General features: G+C 42.5%; 1 protein-coding gene across 2 annotated transcripts in view; it reads left to right on the top strand.

Moving 5' to 3' along the window:
* Nucleotides 1-19,428, top strand: part of PCSK5 (proprotein convertase subtilisin/kexin type 5) — a 455,881-nt gene that overhangs the window by 387,418 nt on the left and 49,035 nt on the right. For both annotated transcript variants that reach the window (XM_046022868.1, XM_046022867.1), the window contains one exon: nt 18,179-18,221. In XM_046022868.1, the coding sequence (XP_045878824.1) occupies nt 18,179-18,221 (43 nt within the window). The remainder of the gene's footprint in view (nt 1-18,178; nt 18,222-19,428) is intronic.

Here is a 19,428-nt window from a genome sequence, read left to right as displayed (position 1 = left end):
ATGCACAATTAGCTGATATTTTAATTTTTTTGTTGTTGTTTACAATGTCTTGTAAAACTTGCTCTATTTCCTTCTTCACTAAAATGTAACTCCTGGACAGGCAGAAACTTTGTTATATTTCTATATAACTCCTCTAATCTTGCCTACCCCATGTAGATGCTCAGTACATGACTTGTGATCCCATAAATGAGCAGACTCCTCCCAGGTACACTGCGGTCCACAGTTTGAAAGAGCTTGTGGAGGGCGGAAGAGCCCAGTCCCTAGTCCCGGAGCTCACTTTAGGCAAGTCATTCCCACTCCTCTCTGGACCTCACATACTCGTCTAGAAGCAGAGGGACTGGATAGGATCTGTGGTCCAGTACCTCCATGCCTCTCTCCCCTCTCACCCACCACCCCAAATTTAGCCAGAGAGGCTTAGCTGTCATCTTCAATAAACATTTAAATCCTCAAGTTAGTTAAACCCCATAACTGTGAATATGTTCCCTTAACCACAAAAGGAACTTAAAGATGGGATTAAGGTTAGGGATCTTAAGAGGGATATTGTCCCGGGCTATCGAGGTGGCCCAGGGCTAAGCAGATGGGTCCTTAAAAGTGGAGTTTTACCAGCTGCAGTCAGAGAAAAATGAGAGAGCGGAAACCTACCGTTGCAGTTTTAGGCTCCCTCCCCTATAATGAATGCAGGTGGCATCAAAAAGCCAGATGCGACCCTCTGTGGACAGCCAGCCAAGGCATGGATCTCAGTCCTACAACCACAAGGAAATGAATTCTGCCAACAGCTCGAATGACCAAAGAAACTGATTTTTGGCGAGAGCCCCCAGAAAGGAACCCAGTCTTGCGGCGACTCTGATTCTAGCCCAGCAAGTCCCGTCGGGGACTTCCAACCCACACAACTGTTCCACAACACATCTGCAATGTTTTAAGCTGCTGTGTGGTAATTTGTTATAATAGCAATAGAAAACTGTTACACTATGAAAACACATAACCAAGTGAATGGCACATGGCCAGGCTTAACAAACACCAGCATTTCTTATGAATATTATTAACGGCATAATTATCAATATTGTTTTACCATCTCAAAAATCTCTTTCCGCCTTGATGCTGAGCTCTGAATCCTGAAACTTCTTGTCCTGTCTCTCCTGGAATAGCTTCCTTTTAGTTTTTTGGGGAACTGGTCAGCAGCTTCACAAGCTGAGTGTTGTGCTAGAATTGAAGTGAGAGGAAATTGCCTGAACGACAAAGGCAGTAGTGCGGATTAGACTCCCCAAAGATATCTGGATAAGGGGCTACTTCAGGATAGGATGCCTTGAAAAGGACACCATGTGACCTATGAGTAGTTTGGCCGGGAACACTTAACCTGAGTGTAGACAGGAGAAAATATCAAGCAAATGCCAAAGGAGAAACACACTATAAAAAAAAAAAAAAGGACATGTTGCCTTTTTAAAATGTCGGTGTCACAAAAGACAAAGACGAGCCAAGGAGTCGTTCCAGATTAGAGAAGACTAAACAGACAAGGGGGCTAAATGCAATATGTGATCCTAGAATTGGGCCAATTGAAAAACAAAAATGGAATATGGATGGCAGATTACAGAGGAGTATTTAGTAACGTTAAGTTTCTGGAAGTTGATGGCTGCACTGTGGTTATATAAGAGAATGTTCTTAGTCTTGAGAAATAGGCACTGAAATATTCAGGGGGAAAGAGTCAAAATGGATGCGTCTGACTTCGAATGAATCAGAAAAAAAAAAAAAAGAAAGAAAATTAAAAAAAAAAAAACCTATGCAGAGTGACAGTAAGTGAGCAAATGATACAGCAAACAGGATGAAGAAGTAATTAATTAGTGAATGTGAATAAGGGTTAAGGGTTTTATTCTTCTAACCATTCCGTAAGGGTGAAGTTATCATCAGATGAAGTGATAAAAGAGAAACCAGTCAAGCTTGCTGCCCAGTAAAGAGAAGGAATCATTAACACATAGTGCCCATTCAAGCCCCATGTTCTTTTGGTTTATCCTTCCAGCAGCACCTCTCTTGTTACGACTGTCTGTTTTTTCAGACATTTCAAATGCGTAGCTTCCAAAATTAGCCTAAGACTGAAAATTTCCTCTAGCTTCCCTTTAGGCATATTCAATGTATGTCCTGCTCAAAGAAAGTACAATTTTCAAATAATCCGTCACTTTAAGACAGGATAGTTCTGAGACCCCGGAACACCAGCTTAATACAGAGAAATACTCATATCGTAGACCCGATAGACAATGTTTCCCCAAAAGGGTGGCCAGGCTGTCAGCAAAAATGTTAGATGAATGAAGTAAACAGTCCATTGTCAAGAGCAATGGCACGTACTTACACGCAGACATAATTGACAATAATGGGTCCGAAGGAGGGATTGCCCTGGCTTGCGTAAATCACAGGTGTGCCTGAATGTTCCTAATTGTGTGTCTATTTCATTCTCATTGAAAATAAGCCCTCCCACCTTTTACAGTGATGGTAAAGCCCAAAGTTTTTGTAGAAACTGAATCCCATTCTCCTCTATTCACATACCAAAGTATGTGAGCGTTTGAGCCTCCTATGGTCATGCCAGTCTCCCTACCATCAGTGTCGAAATTTTTAGAAAATGCCAGAGATTCCCAAAACGTGTCAGTGCTTGGGAAAATTGCCTCATCACCCGCAATGAACACTCCTGCACTTAGGCACCCACGTGTGCATCTAGCATTTGATAACGTCTCATTCAATAGAGTCTCAAGAACCAGGTTGGTGGCTTCTCTCACAGCGAAGAAAGAAACCCAGAGCATGCTCATCCGTGTAATTGGTGACCATTAGGAAAATTGGGAGACCCTCTTTCATTGCATCCCTTTGGCCAAACAACGTAGCCCATCTGGAGCATAAAAGCTCTAAACCTAGAGAAAAGAAACAGCACAGATGAGCCGCTTCCGTTCACTTTCTCCATTCAGTGGGGGCTAATAAGGAAAAATGCTGAATTACGATGATTACCCGTGCCTTGAAAATAGCTTATCACCTGCCAATATGAATGGAGGGACCCTGCAGGGCTGCAAAATGACAGCAAGAACAATGGCCTTGGGGACAGAATCTGTGGAGCATCTGCTTTGTGGTCAGCCTGACCAAATGGAGCTCTTATTCTAAGTGGCCCCTGCAGACTGGTCCTCGGGGGTTCCTCTCCATGGAGAAGAAAAATAGAGGAGTTCCACTGAACAATCAGACCCATAAAATGTGAAAGAAAGGAAAGACGGAGTCAACAATTATCCGAAGAATCAGACGAGATACACAGCCAATCTAAGTTATTTCATGGTGGGACCGAGCGCTCCCCAAATTTGACAGATAATCGTCAACCTGCTTTTTACTTGTGTTATTGTGTAGACTTAATCATACTGTGAAATCTCTCTTGTTTTCAGACCTAAGTGCCACTGGAATGCTGTTCGAGTGGTCACATGAGGTTCATTAGGAAGAAGAGCTTGGCTTTGCAGGGACTGGGTGTTGGGCTGTTCCGAGGAATCTTTTCTCTGTAAGCACAAAGCTCCTGTGGGAAGACCATTGTAGACGCCCCAGTAGAGTGTTTCCAGCCCTGCGAGCCCGAACCCCCCAGACATAATGTCTCAGTGGGGGCCTGCCTCACTGGCAGGTGCCAAGCTTTTATTTTTATTATAATAATGGCTTCACTTCCCCACGAATCGTTTAGATTAAGTATTACCACTGCCTGAGTTCTCTTTTATGGCCAACTTTTTGCTTTCCTTCCGGCAGCATCAAAACCACCAGGATTTGTTTATTAATCTTTTGTTCTCTTTGAGAATGGCTACTAGGAGAAAGAGCTCTCAAAAATTTGAAGAGTATTACCTTTTCCCAGTAATTTATTGCCCACCCTCACCAAACCTACGTACATGTTTATGGGTACACACACACACACGCTTATACCACGGGCATAGCATTGTTCTAACGTGGGATTGGAAGGGTGGATAGAGTCCCTTTGTGCTGGAGACAAGGACGCGTGCCATTTATTACTTGGGGGGGGGCAAGGAACATAAAAATGTTTCTAATGTTTCACTACCTTCTAGGTAAATCAGTGTTGGGCTCATAGTACTGCTTCTAACATTCTTCCATCTTGTTCTTAATTTCTAGCCCTCAGATCAGTCTACTCCATTTGAAGCATCTTGAAAGCTGCGACTTTTGGAGAATGTACTCTGAGAGCTTCTTCTTGCCCATCCCATCCCCCACACACGCACACTTGGCAATGTGTTTCTCTATCCCTGAAACATAATGCCCTTTTTGTTTGAAGTATCACACAGGCTGTTTTTCAAAAAGCTCATAATGACAGAAGGTGGTGTGACATTCACTTACGTGGATCTGTCCAGTCCTGGGTCACAGTAGAACACCTATTTCCTGAGAGCTGAGTGTGTACTCCATTCTGCAGGAGACAAGCCATAAAACATGGTTTTCATCTTCAAAGAACTTAAAACACCAGACTAGTGTTCAGTAAATTGGATTTAGTTTTCAAGCTATCACTAAAGATCTTTTGGGTTTGGTCAAGTCCTGAAAACTCTAGATCTCAAAATCTGTTTAGGAAAAAAAAAAAAATTGGGAGGAGGTGGAAATTGAACAATATCAAGGGTCTTAAATTCAAATACCTACTGGTGCCAGGATCAGGGGGGCCAGCCAGGGATTCAAGGCCACAGGGGATGCCCATCCAGGAGCCATCTACAACTCAGCCCACCAAGTGTTGCAGGTAGAATCTCGAGTATCCAGACTTCCACGAGAAGTCTTCTGACTTCTTTGAACTGGGTATGGGTCAACGTTGTGCTCGCCAACAAAACATTTCTGCAAACCAGTTAGCAGCTTCTGGCCTACAGGCAGAAGGCCCACCAGGTCCTTCTTTCTTATTTTATACGATGTTTGGAGTCATCCAACAACTGGCATGCAAACCAAGTATTCAGAAGGGCATATGGACCCCGGGAAAAGATGGTCACTGGGTCCCTTGGGCCATCAAATGATTACGAATTGTGCTCATCATTCATCACCGTTTCAGCAGCTCCAAGCATTACTAATGAAAATCCAGATGGGACTGCTGACTTTTGAGAAAGAGAAGGAGGAAGAACAATGAAAGGAAACAAAAGGCAAATTTTAACTGTAAAGTAACCCCTCCGGGTGATGGTGTGCATAAGGAAGAGGAAGAGGAAGGGTTCTGTAGAATCTACCCTCTGACTCTGGAGACTCAGAGACTCCCCTCCCCCCCAGCTGTTAGAAGGGAAAACACAGAAGTAAAGAGAAAGGAGGGATCGAAACACACCTGGTGGTTCAGAGAAGCCATCCAATCACACAGGAGAGAAAACATAGAGCCGTGAGGACGCACCAAACACAGCGAAACTCTCAGATCAAGGGAAACATTTTTGAAGACAAGATTTCCAACATCTGTGAAGTTTTAAAAAGGTAGTATCAGAGGCAGAGTCTCCAAGTCTAGGGGGAAGGAGAGATTCTCTGGTTGGTGCCTCCTGATTAATGAGTAAAAAGTGATCCAGTTGCCATAGTAATGGGAAGATACACAAAAGAAAACATCTCCTCTTTAAAATAGTCCTGATGATGAATAGGCAGAGTCTTTAAAAATATCTTTTTTAAAAAATGTAAGAGACTGTTTTCTCCTCCCCCCTGTAAAAGCATATCACAGAGGATGGGGCTGTGTTTGTTTGTTTCCCCAGATAACAGGACTTGCTTACACAAGCCTGAGTTTGCTTACACAAACCAGCAATTTGGGCAAAAAGTAATGACCAGAAAATACGTCTGTTGGAGAATAAATTGTTTTTCAGCAGTTTTGTTTCTGTTTAGGCAGCAAGGGAGACAAATGTTTGTTGTCTTGGTTTTCCTTTTTCCTAACAATACGTTTCATTGGAGTTTCCTTGGATGCTGAGAATGTGAACTGCACCTAAGCAGAGTCAGGAAATGAAGGGTTAGGCTTTCTCTAACCTTCTCTTGTTGTCTAAACGGAGAAGTAATAAAAAATACGACTTCAGTGGGACTGCACGCCGAGTCCCTTTGCCTTCTTCAGCTTGGCTCCCACTGCCCCGGACACTTATTTCAGGATCCAAAGCATTGTTCTGTTTTGCTCCAGGCTGTTCAACTTTGGCAGAATATCCTGAGTAGATTGGAGATTCTAAGCAAGGTCTTGAAATGAAAAATGTAATGATTAAATATCCTGGGGACCCTTTTCTGTAGGCTGTGGAAACTCTTAATTGAATGATTTGGGTAAATGGTTGGTGCAAAGCCCAGCTAAGTGTCCCAAGCCATGGCCTAGATAGTCTTTAGCTGATGATTTGATGGGGTTTGTACTAACCAGTAGAGGGGTCAATGGACTTGAGTAGCATGGCAAGGCTGCATAATATGGTCTTTTAGAGAGGGTGCATAATATTTTAAGCAAGGATATGTAATCTTAACTAGAGACAGTGTGGAGGAGAATAAGAAATCATTTGGGGTTCATAGAAATGGAAGTTTCCAAATCTGCATTTGTTCTGTAGGACCATGGACAAGGGACTGAGGTCCCCTGGGGCTCAGCTTACTCACCCTTAACATGAGGAAGTGGGACCATGTCAGATCAGCAAACATATGCTACATGTTGTCATCTCCCACCTGTGTCTTCAACAGACCTGACTCCTAAGTGATATGGCTCAGAATACAGCACCATCAGCTGCTCAAGCCAAAATTCTAGGAAACTCCATTTCTCCCTCTCCCTTTGGGCTTGTTAAAAAATAACTCTTTCCAGGACTGAGAACCAATGAGCACTAAGACAGAGGAAGGAGGGGGGCAGGGTGGCATATAGATAAAAAGGTCAAAGTATCAATTTGAGTACTTATGAAGCTAAAATGGTGAATTCGATCTCTGAACAGTGAGCTTCTGAATCCTCCCTACCCTGCAACAAACTTGCCATCTCACTCAGGCAGGAAAGTTCCTTCTCTCAAATTCAGGAATCATGGCGGATAAAGCATTCCTCCTTCCATTAAAAAGAGGCAGGTGAATGAGATGGCTATCTAGCTGAGTTCCTGGGACCAGACGAAACTAAGGTCTCCTACTCCTCCGCCGTCTTGATTTCCGGAATCCAGAAGTAGGTGAATGAGAAAGGAACAGTAGTTATTTTCCCAGTATTTCAAGAATCCAAACAGAAACACAGGGGAAAGTGCTGTTTGTAAGATACTTGTTGTATCACTGTATTAGTTTCCCAAGGCTCCAGTAACAAAGTACCCCAAAGTGGCTTAAAACAATAAACATACATCTATTTCTTGGTGTTCCAGAGGTCAGAAGTCCAAACTCAAGGAGTCAGCAGGAGATCCTGCTTCTGGAGGCTCTGAGGGAGGATCCTTCCTCACCTCTGCCTAGCTTCTGGTGGTTGCCAGCAAGCCCTGGAAATCTTTGGTTTGTGGCTGCATCACTCCAATCTCTGTCCTTATGGTCTCATTACATCTTCCTTCTGTGTCTATGTGTCTGTCTTCAGATGACCTTCTTCTATGGACATCAGTCATTGGATTTAGCCTCCCCCAACCCAGTGTGACCTCATCTTAACTTCATTATACTTGCAAAGATCCTATTACCAAGTAAGGTCACATTCATGGCTACCAGAGGTTAGGACTTGAACATATTGTTTTGGGGGACATAACTGAACCCACAACAGTCACCAAGTCATTTCCACTTCTCACATATTTTCCCTTCTGTCCCCTTGGACCCATCTCCACTGCTACACTTGAGGCCACCCACGTAGCTTACCTGGATAATGCAATCATCTTCTCACTGATCTCCTCTGGTCTTTTTCTTCTCTTTCACTCTTGAAATCCATTCTCTATGCAACTATTACCATGTTCTTTCTAAAATTTAAACCTGATCATTTACAACCACCTACAAATCTAAGTGATTTCTCATGACTCTGGGCAAAATTGGTCCTCCCAATCATGGCATAGAAGCTTCTTCATAACCCAGCTTCTTATCTTTTCTGTCTTCCCTTCCTTGTTTCTTCTTGCTTCCTCATTACTCTAGCTACCCTAAACTCTTGGCAACCCACTTTGTACTTTTCCTATTCTTTTATTTAAATTCCTGTGTGTTTTTAAGGTCAGGGCAACCATACTGTATTCTGACAAGATCTTGTCCCTCCCTCTGAGTTCTTCAAGGGGGTATCTCATGAGCCCTTTTACTAGAGGAATCATCCCCATAGATTTAGTTCTCTCTGTTTTCAGGTCTTCCCAGATGGAAAGAATTTACTCTCTCTCCCTCAAACTCATTTTTCAAGTTCACTAAACCTTCACTTTCTTAAGAAACCATTCTGCAACTGCACCCTGCTTCCCATAAAATCCTGGTTTAGGTATCACCGTATTTCTTCTTAGTCAATTGTTCCCAATCCCGTTAGTAACACTATATAGCTTTCGTGGGAATATCCTTTGCCTTGCTGCATTCCTCTGTACACCCTGAGCTCCCTATTGTAGTAGGAATTAGTCATCACTTTAGCCCTAGCAAATGGTAGGACTCAAAATATATTTGTGAAAGAAACCATAGTGTGAGGGCAGAACACATAGGACTAGGGTTGCTGAGATGAGTAAGATATATTTCCTGACCATGGCAGATCACTCACCATTTACCATACCCCAACCTGACCAGAGTTGCAGCAGCAACACAAAGTTTACCAGAAGTTCAAACAAAGCCAAACAAGAAAACATGGATTCTTCCAGAAGAACTACAGGACTCAAGAGAAACAAATATGGGTGACTGTGTGGCTCAGTTGGTTAAGCATCTCCCTTTAGCCCAGGTCATGTTCTCCCAGGCTCAGGTCATGATCCCTGGGATTGAGCCCCACATTGGGCTTCCTGTTCAGTGGGAAGTCTGCCTCTCCCTCTCCCTCTGCCCCTTCCCCAACACTTGTACTCTCCCTCACTCTCTCTCTCAAATAAATAAAATCTTTTTTAAAAATGCTTCATATTCTTGGGGTGCCTAGGTGGCTCAGTGGGTTAAAGCCTCTGCCTTCAGCTCTGGTCATGATCCTGGGGTCCTGGGATCGAGCCCCACATCGGGCTCTCTGCTCAGCGGGGAGCCTGCTTCCTCCTCTCTCTCTTTCTCTCTCTCTCTCTCTCTCTCTCTCTGCCTGCCTCTCTGCCTGCTTGTGATCTCTGTCAAATAAATAAATAAAATCTTTTTTAAAAAATGCTTCATATTCTTATGACATCTAAGCTAAGCCTAAGTCTAAGTTCCCTTCTGGCTCTTATATTTTATGATTTCAGGTCCTTCCTCAGAATTCTGAAGAACTTTCTGCCACTGTTTTAGTGTCCTTTTGAAATGACTGATGCTGCTTGATACAACAAATTTCCAAGTCCTCTTCTCACAGTATTTTCCTTCTTACATACTATGACTGTGTCTCTTTATCCTTCTCCACAGCCTAAGAGCTGTCTGTTTTTTTGGTTATTCTGCTATTTCACTATGATGGATCTTCTTGTGGATTAAAAAATAATAATATATATGTTTATGCTTATATATGTTTAATGAATGTTTAATAATACATATGGTTAGTTCTTGGGACCAATGATTGGTATCTTTTAATAATTCTGGAAAATTCTCAGGCATTCCTTTTCTCTTTCTTTCTTTCTTTCTTTTTTTAAAATACACCTCTTCCCTATTCTTTCTTTTTGGAACTTTGACATATGTTAATTCTTCCCATCCTAACTTCCTTGTCTCTTACTGTTCTTTCCTGTTTTCTACCTTTTTGTCTCTCTGAATTTTCTATCTTTTCTTTGTATCTATCTTTGAGACCATTGATTCCCCTTCTGCTGTGCCTAATCAATTGTTTAATATGTCCATTCAGTTTTAATTTTGAATTTTTATGTCTTTCACTTATAAAGGTTATATTTGCTTCTTTTCACACAATGGTTACTTTTCTGTTTTCAAGATGTTCTTTTATTTCTTTAAAAATATTAAACCTTTGGGGGTGCCTGGATGGCTCAGCTGGTTAAGCATCTGCCTTCAGCTCAGGTCATGATCACAGGGTCCTGGGATCAAGCCCTAAGTCGGGCTCCCTCCTCAGTGGGGAACCTGCTTCTCCCTCTCCCTCTGCCCCCCCTCCTCATGCTTTCTCTTTCACTATCTCAAATCAATAAAATCTTTTAAAAATATTAAACATTTGTTATTTTTATAATCTGTGTTAGATCATTTCAAGATTAGTGGTCTCTGTGGGCCTGATTCTGATGTCTGTTATTTCTGCCAACTTTCTCTCAGAGTGCCTAATTTCCTTGTTTTTAAACTGTGACCAATTTCCTTTAAAATTTACCTGTGGAAATACTTTGTGGTCAGAGTTGAGATTACATTTCTCTAGGGAGGATTTGCATTTGCTTCCACCAATTGCCTTGGGATGCTATCTACTTAGAACTACTTTAAATTGAATTTACCTTTTGAGATGTTCCCAAACACACAGATAACATGAATTCACATAGCCTGGGTGAGATTCAGGTTATAGTTATACATTCTCAGAGGAGGTTTTGTTGCTGGTTTTTAATCTACTCAATGCCAAGGCTAAGACTGGGATGATGTTTTTTGCTGTCCCCTTCTCCTGTCAATTTTATTTTTCATTCATCCTTACACAGAAACTGTAGCCCTTTGGTTCCCATTTCAGTGTTATATTTTATTGGCAACCTTAACAATAATAAAAATGCTCTGAATTTTTCTATTCAAAAAGAGAGATAAAGGCTAATTAAGTGGCAAGAGAGAAAGAGAATCATAACTTGGTTTCTTTCAGGCCCCAAGCAAATATTTCTGTGGTATACTAGATTAGAGGTTTATCTATTCTCTATTTTGCCACACTGTGGTTTCTTCTCTAATTAGCTTTGCTAATTACTGTCTCCTCATCAAATTCCTTGAGGGTAGGGATTGCCTTTCTTGTCTGTATACACTCCTCATAATCACCAAAGCAGCGTATGGACCTTCCTACACGATCAGCTAAGTATTTGTTCATTGCTCCTACACCCATCCGCCTGTTGACTGTTCCTCCTTTCCATCCACCCAAGTACTCAAGCCAGAGCCAGGGAGCCATCCCACTTCCTCACCTCCCACATCATATCATCTGATCTTCTCAATTTTTATCTTTTTAGTTGCTCTCAAATCTGATTTATCTTCATTACTGCAGCCATCGTCTGAGTTTTACACCTAACCATTTCTCCTGCAGTATATTCCTTAAAAGAGTGTTTCTCAAATGTGTTACATGGAATCTGAGTTTTGCAAGATTTAATGGATATAACCATTTCCAGAGTTAAAGAAGTCATTTTCCATGCAGCACCCACAATGATCATTTTAAGACATTCAGATCACATTGGATATTTTTTATAATGTTCCTCATTACTTTTAGATTGAATGCAAACCTCTTAAGCCTGGCCTATAAGATGATATTTGATCTGACCCTGCCTATGACTTTAGCCTTATCTCCTGACTCTCTCCCTCTCTTTATCCACTATAGCCCCACTGACATTTTCCGTGTTCCTTGAACAGACAAAGCTTTCTTAGCCTCTGTCTGAAACACTGCCCTCAGAACCCATATGGCTATCTCCTTGTTACCATTCCCATCTCCACTCAAAGGTCAATTCCTGAAAGGCTCTCTTTCCAACAAACCTATCTAAATCAAGACCTCTCATCGCCATTCTCATCTCATCACTCTCTAAGGCTTTATCTGATTTTCTGTACTTATTTATATGTTTTTCTTCTTCATTCATGTGTAGTTTTGGAGCTTCTGCTATGTGCAAGGCAAATACTCATGGTACCAAGGTACAGGAAAACAAAATGAAATGACCTGTCCTCAAGGAGCTTGCATTTTAGTACCTGTCTTGTGCATTTATTGAAGATTTGCATCTTATTTACATTATGATAATTATCTAAAGTTCCTTCTTGTTTCCAAATGTAAGCCAAAATGTAAGCCCCAGAATGAAGGAATGAGGGAACAAACAGCTGTAGTGAGCAATCGTCATAGGCACTCAGCCGTCGCCTCCACCTGTTAGTCGGTTGAGAAAAGAATGGGAATCCAGAAACAGCTTGCCTATTAGGATATTCCATTGTTGGAACCAGAGGACTTGGTAAAAACTAGAGCCCAATAGAGAACCCAGCCCTCTTTTTAGCCAACATTTGTAGACAATGATTTAGATTATTTATTCTGGTCTCTCTACTACTGGTCCCTCCAGGGGGTTGTGCCCCGTTGTCAGCTGTACTATTTACATTATTGCCAATTCAAATATTTATTCATTATCCTTGGACAGCAGTGAGGACAAAATGATTGAAAATCATCAACAGTCTCCCTCACCAAGTACTTTGTATCCTAGCACCATTGAATCTTCCAGAAAAATCTTCTGTTTTGGCAAAGCTGGTCAAAGGGTCTGTTCTGTATGTGAGTATTAATTATATGAAGCAGTTCTGAGTACAAGGCCTATCTGAATTACATACTTTTTAGTGCTCTTTGGGGCCTATAATTAGTTGCACTCTGTGGGCCTATAAATCTCTTACCCAGTCATTATTTTTGTGTGGAATGAAGACTGTCAGTGTCTCTCTTACAGATTTGTACAGCGTCATCCAATAACTAGTACATATTTACTCCGGGAAATATGTATTATTGACAACGTGCTTAATTAACTCCCCAAACAATTTAAGTATTGGCTGCTTATAATATTGTCTCTCCCCTCAAAGGGAACAGTAGTACATCTCAGTAGGAGATAGACACTCCACTGACATTCCAACAAGGCCATGGATGCCCATAAAGAGAATTGCTTAAGAACGCTTGGCCCAATGATAGTGCCTCATCCAGTTGGCAACTTTTGGGGCAGAGCCAAGAATAAGCTCATTTCCTAGTGATCTGCCTCCTTTACGGAATCCTATCAGAAAAATATCTCAAATTAAAAGTGAATTTTTAAAAAGGAGTTTGTATAAACATCTGCCATGGTTTTAACCAAGTCCCGTGGAAGATCTGTCTTGCCCTGGTGATGGAGCATTAGGAATTGCTGAGAAACAAAATGGAAAGATGAGAAAACGGAAGCATGCAGAAAAGCAACCGGAAATGAAGAGCATGACCAAAAGACCAGGTCTCTGGGGAGAGGGGTCCGTGGAGAAGCCCATTTCCAGATGTGTGGCACAAATCATGCTTGGAGCTCATAACCTGAGTGCACACATTCTTTCCTTAATAGAATTTTTTTTTCTAACTAAGTCCATAGCACACATGTATTAATATGGGAATATGTATATATACACATAAATAAAATCAGAAGTAACTACTATAACATGCTAGCTTTTTCTTCTACTTTTGATAGCCCTCTCTGTACACACAGATGGATATGCATACATAATATATACATATCTAGAAATGGATTACCTTCCCTATTCACATAGCCTGTCATGAAAAGGTTTCCGTGTCATTAAATATTCTTGAGAAACAAAATTTCAGTGCATGAATGTACCATATTTATACCAGATAAACTTTCATGTTGTCTTTCATAGTGACATAATCACTGGTTATCTCAATCCAGAAAGTTTTCTCTGGGGAACACATTAACATACTAAAGCTATAGAGGGTCATGGAAGGATGAGAAAAATGGAATCTAGTCATATCATTCAAATGCATTCATTTATATCTATATTTTAACTTATTTGCCCACCCCCCCAAAAGGCCAGGTGAACAAGTTAATTGGAATCATAAAGTTTGTCTATAAATATGGAAGGGCTGGAAGCCAAGCACAGGAAGTCCTTATATACACACAGATGTGTGAGCCCATCAGAGGACCAGTCCTTCCAGTCACAACTTTAAGCGATGACATGTAAAACATATTTCTGGAAAGTCAGTATATGAATTTATAACTCAGCGCTGGCACTGTGTTTGGTATGGCCTAAGTTACTCATCTCGCAAGAGAAGTACGCAAGGCAACCCACTGGCCTGGAGAAAAAGACAGAACTTGTTTTTGCGATCATTTTATTATCAAATTTTCTACTTTATCTTTCTTCTACATATTTTTAAAATGTAAAACGTTCATGCACTAGCACACATAAATAATTCACACACACATACATGCATTGCAGGCACGTGCTAAATTTTCAGACCCATGGGGTGAATCATAACAGTATGGACATTGCTACTTTAGATTCTGTAATTAGGGAGCTTATAGAATATTTGGGGCTAGAGACCTATGAAGAAGGGGCAATACTCTGCCTAAGTTGGGAAGCACTGGGAAAGCATACATAGCCCCAAATTTAGTTAAACCTAAAATATAGGTGATTGCAACTGGGAAGGTAAATGAGCCAAAAGGTTGAAGTCGTGGGAAAAGCCAGCATCCAGGGCGTGATTAATTACAATAAGGCAGGTGCTGCTTTATGGAACACTTAATGGGTGTGGCCTAAGAGGTCAAAGCAAAAGGAGCCTAATGAGTCAGCGCCGAGGAGGGACTGAGGTAGGGGAGAACCCAGCAGCCTCCCAAGAGCATAAGTTTAACAAGCACCCTAGGCAGTAACCAGTAGGTCTGTGCAGTAAAGGACCATAGAACAGATCAGTTTCAACAGGCAGTGGTAGAGGGAGGCCTGGGGTATGGAAGAAAGTTCTAGAAACCTAAAAATCAATCTTGAAAGACACTCTGACATTAACTTTTCCCCCACGGTTTTGCAAAGAGGCCATTCTCCTTCAACAATATACCTGACCCCTGGCTAATTCTGGCCAATCTAGATTATTATATGATAAAGCATTATTCTTTAAAAAACCATCTTTTGTCTCCTTCAGATGAAAAATAAATATACAGTAAGATTTTAGAAAAAGCAAATTAGAGTCATTTTAGCTTATGTGTATCTTTAATTGTGTGACTCCAAGTTTATGTTAACCATAAACAACAAATTCTTTTTCTCTACGCATTTTGAAAATTTGGTTCCATTTCAAGCTTAAAAATCTGTCTTTCCCGGTGCGTTTTATAAGTTAGATGCTCATAACCCCTAATGTGGCCCTGATCCATCCACATGCAATGGTGAAGGCTACAGGCATTACTAAGAACAGAGTAACACGGCGCAGAATGTCAGGTATCCACTGAAGGCGGAGTTGAGAGCAGCCGTCAACACCTCCATGACAAGCCTGAGTTTCTCATGAGCCCCAACTCCGATAAAACTAAGGAAACCATGGAAAAGTGACACAGAGGATCACAAAGACAGAGGGGACACCGTGGTCCCGCCCACCCTACCCCACAGAAAGGAGACGACAGACATGAGTTTCCTGAAGAAAGGCAGGCTGTCCCGCCATCTTGACGAGGCATCCTCACACACATTCTCCTTGGTGGGGATGTGAGCTGCTGGAAACCAGTAACTGTTTCTGAAGGCTTTTTTTTTCTTTCCAAATGTGTGAGGCTGTCTCTGAATTCTGACTGAACTTGCCCCATGTCCTCTCGAACTATGTTCTCTCAGCTCTAAAGTTTAACAACACCAAGTAAGCAGATCCATTTAAACACCCCACTTGGAACACCACCTTCCGAGACAGAATTCTACAATTCTAGCTTGTTTGGACTCTTCTACCCCGAACCCCCGAACACACCACACACACACACACACACACACACACACTGGAAGAGCCCAGAAAATTCATCTTTCTCCTTAAGCCAACCCTCCTTACCATCCAAATGCCAGCTTGACTTAGAGTCAACTTCTAGGTTTGCGATCGTTACCTTTCCTTAATCCCCAAACAGCTGCCTCTCGGTGGTCAAGCTAAATCCATTTAGCTTACGTCTGACTTGTGGATCTTCTGGGGTGGAAAATTTTTAAAAATAATTCTTATTCTTCGGAATAACCAGTAGTAATGAGAAAGACTAATGGGCATTCATAAGCTGTTCTAAGACATATTTCCTGTTCTATGCATTATTCATTTATGCAAACTACTGTAAAGGTACCAAATTCACCGTGCATCTGGGCTGGAAAGGTCCCTGGACTCAAGACTACATTGGTATGCACGTTTCCGAGGCTTGGTTCTGTTTAACATTTTCATCAGTGACCTGCTTAAAGGAGCAGAGAGCAAACTCATTAAATTCCTAGATGGGAGGGATGGCCAGAACGTTAGAGAACAGGATTAGAATTTCCCCAGCCCTTGCCAAATTAGCAAAACTGTCAGAGTCAAATATGTTCATCAGAGGCAGGCAGGGAAAAGTAAGCCGCCCAATGGGAGTTAAGTAGTAGCCGCTTATTTAGGAACAGACGGAAAAGGATACAGATGCGAACACAGATGCACAGCAGGAAATAAACTTATCCAGTGGAACCCCTAGTGTTCTCCAGGGCCTTTGCACACCCCCTTAAAATGGCCTGTGGAGACATAAAGGCCCATCTGCAAAAGTTCTAAGAATTTCCATGAGCTTTTCTTTCTCAAGGCACCTCTAGCTTCAGATTCCTCCTATCATGCAACTAGCCTGCTTTATGGTTCATTTCCCTGTTCGGCTCCGGTCTGGTTGCCTGTAACAAACCACGTCCTCACACAACAGACACAAAAACCATTTCCCTACTGTGAGTGTATCCTGGCCTCCTGCAGAAGGGTCTGGCTCTGTCCTTAGCTGTCTTGACTCTTGCTCAATGCTTCCTGTGGCAGGGCCTGGATGAATCCGGCCCAAGATCCTCGCCAACCCCTGCCAGACTCAGTTTCAGAATTTTTACCTTTTGAAGAGTCTTAGCAACCACCTTCTCTGACCAGATCATTTTACACCTGCAGAAATCAGAACCCAGAAGGCAGAACATTCATGCAAGTTCACAAGGCAGTTAAGCCAGGGTTAAAACCCCAAACTAGAAACAGATAGCCCAGTTCCCAGGTCAGTACCCTGTCCGCTGCATCATCACGAGGCTATTTCCAGAAGGTTCTGTCAATGTCTGATTAAATGGCAGAGCCTCTTACAGAAATTTTTCCTCAATAACTTTTGGTGTAAGGCATCAGCCACATATGTGTAATACACAGTCGCATTGTCTTGCAACACCCCTCAGAGAGCCCAGGATGAACATTTGCCTAAAGATTTGAGCAAGTGGGCAGACTTTGTGAAAACCAAAATAGAGCCTAGAGTAGATGAGAAAGGAAGGCTGTGCACAAAGTTCAAAGGACAAAATTTTGTTTCGTTTAGATAAAGTTAAAGGTCACATACGATCCTCACGTACAAGAGGAACATTCTCAAGAGGAGCGGTTGTTTGTCCATCTCCTCTCAGAATGACGAGAACAGAACTGGAGTAGGAAAGACACCTTGCTGGAGGTCACTCCGTGAGTCACTGGAATCACCGGCCAGCGGGAATCATAGAATTCCCTTAACAACTGGATCTGGGAACTGGCATCTTTCAGGGAGGGTTACGAGGAAAGAAAATTGACTGAGCGATTCGCAAAGCCCTTGCACTCTCATTAAGTCCCCTGAAAGCTGTAGGAGAGAGTCCTTCTCGGAGCCAACAGAGACACATTGAATCATTGTACTTAATGAGTACAGGACAGTATCTTCAAGAGGTTTGTGAAGTACCCGAAACAAAGCAGATTCTGTATTGGAAAAAAAAAATTGTCCAGATTTCAAAGAAGCCTCCCAGATGACACTCCTTCACACTGGCCGGCATTTAGGGTAGCTCAAGGAAAACCTGCCATTCAAGGTCAGGAGCCCGCTGCCTCTTCCAAATATGCCTTTGTAGACATGCTTGCTGCCTCTCCCTCGGTAAAGGCCAGGAGGGGCTTAATTGGATGCTTCTCAATCTGCAGTTTGAAGACCAAGGAGCTTGGGACTCTACTTCCTTGAGAATCAGGACCAACCATTCCTGAGACTTTTACGCTATTAGCTTTGAGAAAACTAAATCATAGCACATCACACTATTAATTAAAAAATGGTATAATCTGGGGGCGCCTGGGTGGCTCAGTGGGTTAAAGCCTCCGCCTTCGGCTCAGGTCATGATCCCAGGGTCCTGGGATCGAGCCCCACATCAGGCTCTCTGCTCGGCGGGGAGCCTGCTTCCCTTCCTCTCTCTCTGCCTACTCGTGATTTCTGTCAAATAAATAAAATCTTTTAAAAAAATGGTATAATCTGTGCAAATATCATTTCTGGAGAGTCCCTTTCATGAAACACCTCCAAAACATTATTTGTCTCAAGCCACAAATTCTCCAGAGCCCATTTGCCAAATGATGAACTCTTGGTAATTAGTATGTCTCATTATTATAATTTTCTTCCAGATAACCCAGGAACCTGTACATCATGCACTACGGGGTATTACATGTAAGTCTGGCATTTATTTTTTCATGGCACTAACTTTTCTGCAGTTCAAGCAATACTGACTTAATCCTCAATCCAGTGATTAAAGCAAAGAGGCCGCGCAGCCAGAAGCGACTGTGCCCTGTCAGGCTATTAATGAACAATTCTTGGATTTAGCAATAAGAGCCCAGCTGTTTTCTTGCCTCCAAAGGAGGCCCTCTTTTTCTTGGTCCTGGAAGTCACTGGTGTCTAGGAATCTCGCTGTGGGTTACCAGTTTTCAGACCCTGCAGTTCATGGACAAACGTTAACGACAGACCCGATCCCAAGCAAGCTATTTCCAAACATCTGCGTAGAGACCTTGGCCTTAATGGGAGTCAGAAAATCCAGGATGAAGCCAGGTACTTTATGAGCTCTGAATCACCCCCTGGGTAATGAGAGACACAGACCACTAGGTTAAGTGAAACACAGATTAACAGACATTCCCAAAGTTCTCCAATTCAACACTACAAGTCAAAGACGGGAGGTCTCCATGTCGCCTCCTCTTCCTCTCCTAGTCGGCCTCCTAGGGCACACTGGTTCCTATCTTGGAAGAAAAGCAAAGAAGGCAGAGGAGAAGAGAAGGAAGACCCAGATAATACATAAACTATGTAATTCTTCCCTGCGACACAGAACCGGGTGATGGCCTCACCCTCAGTTCTTCTCTTCACCTTTCCACAAACTCTCAGGCCAGGGACATGAGATTGATGTTACTCTCCAGAGGAAGAGACCTGAAGGTCAGAGAGGCTGTGGGTTTCCTCACGTTGCCCCACAAGCCAGCGGGGGCGCGGGGGTGGGGGGAGGGTGTTCAGGTTCAGGTCACCTCAACTTAAGTGGGCTGGTTCCTCCTGTTACCACACTGCCTTTCGCCTCTAGCACCTTCGAGGGATGGTCGTGGGTAGAAAAGATGCTGAGAGAGGTCAGGAGCTTGGGAGGGAGAGGGGAGCCCAGAAAGCTGAAGCTTATCGCAAAGAGTCAGTTAGCCTTATCATTACCTAAGTTTATAGTTTTCATTCAACTCTGGTAGAGTAGCCTGATGCTCTCTATATGAACTCTGTCTGTGTCTCCGCATTCCTGACCCACTGATTTAAATTATTGCTCCATTAACGGGGAGGAGGGATGGAGAACAGGCCCCAGACATGATTGCTGCAGGGTAGAGCAGACAAGTAAAGTAGCAGAAAGCCATCAGAACAT

Source organism: Meles meles, chromosome 11, assembly GCF_922984935.1.
Source record: "Meles meles chromosome 11, mMelMel3.1 paternal haplotype, whole genome shotgun sequence".
NCBI classification, from domain to species: Eukaryota; Metazoa; Chordata; class Mammalia; order Carnivora; family Mustelidae; genus Meles; species Meles meles.
Note: the sequence above shows the minus strand (reverse complement) of the source record. Positions and strands in the feature narration are given on the sequence as shown.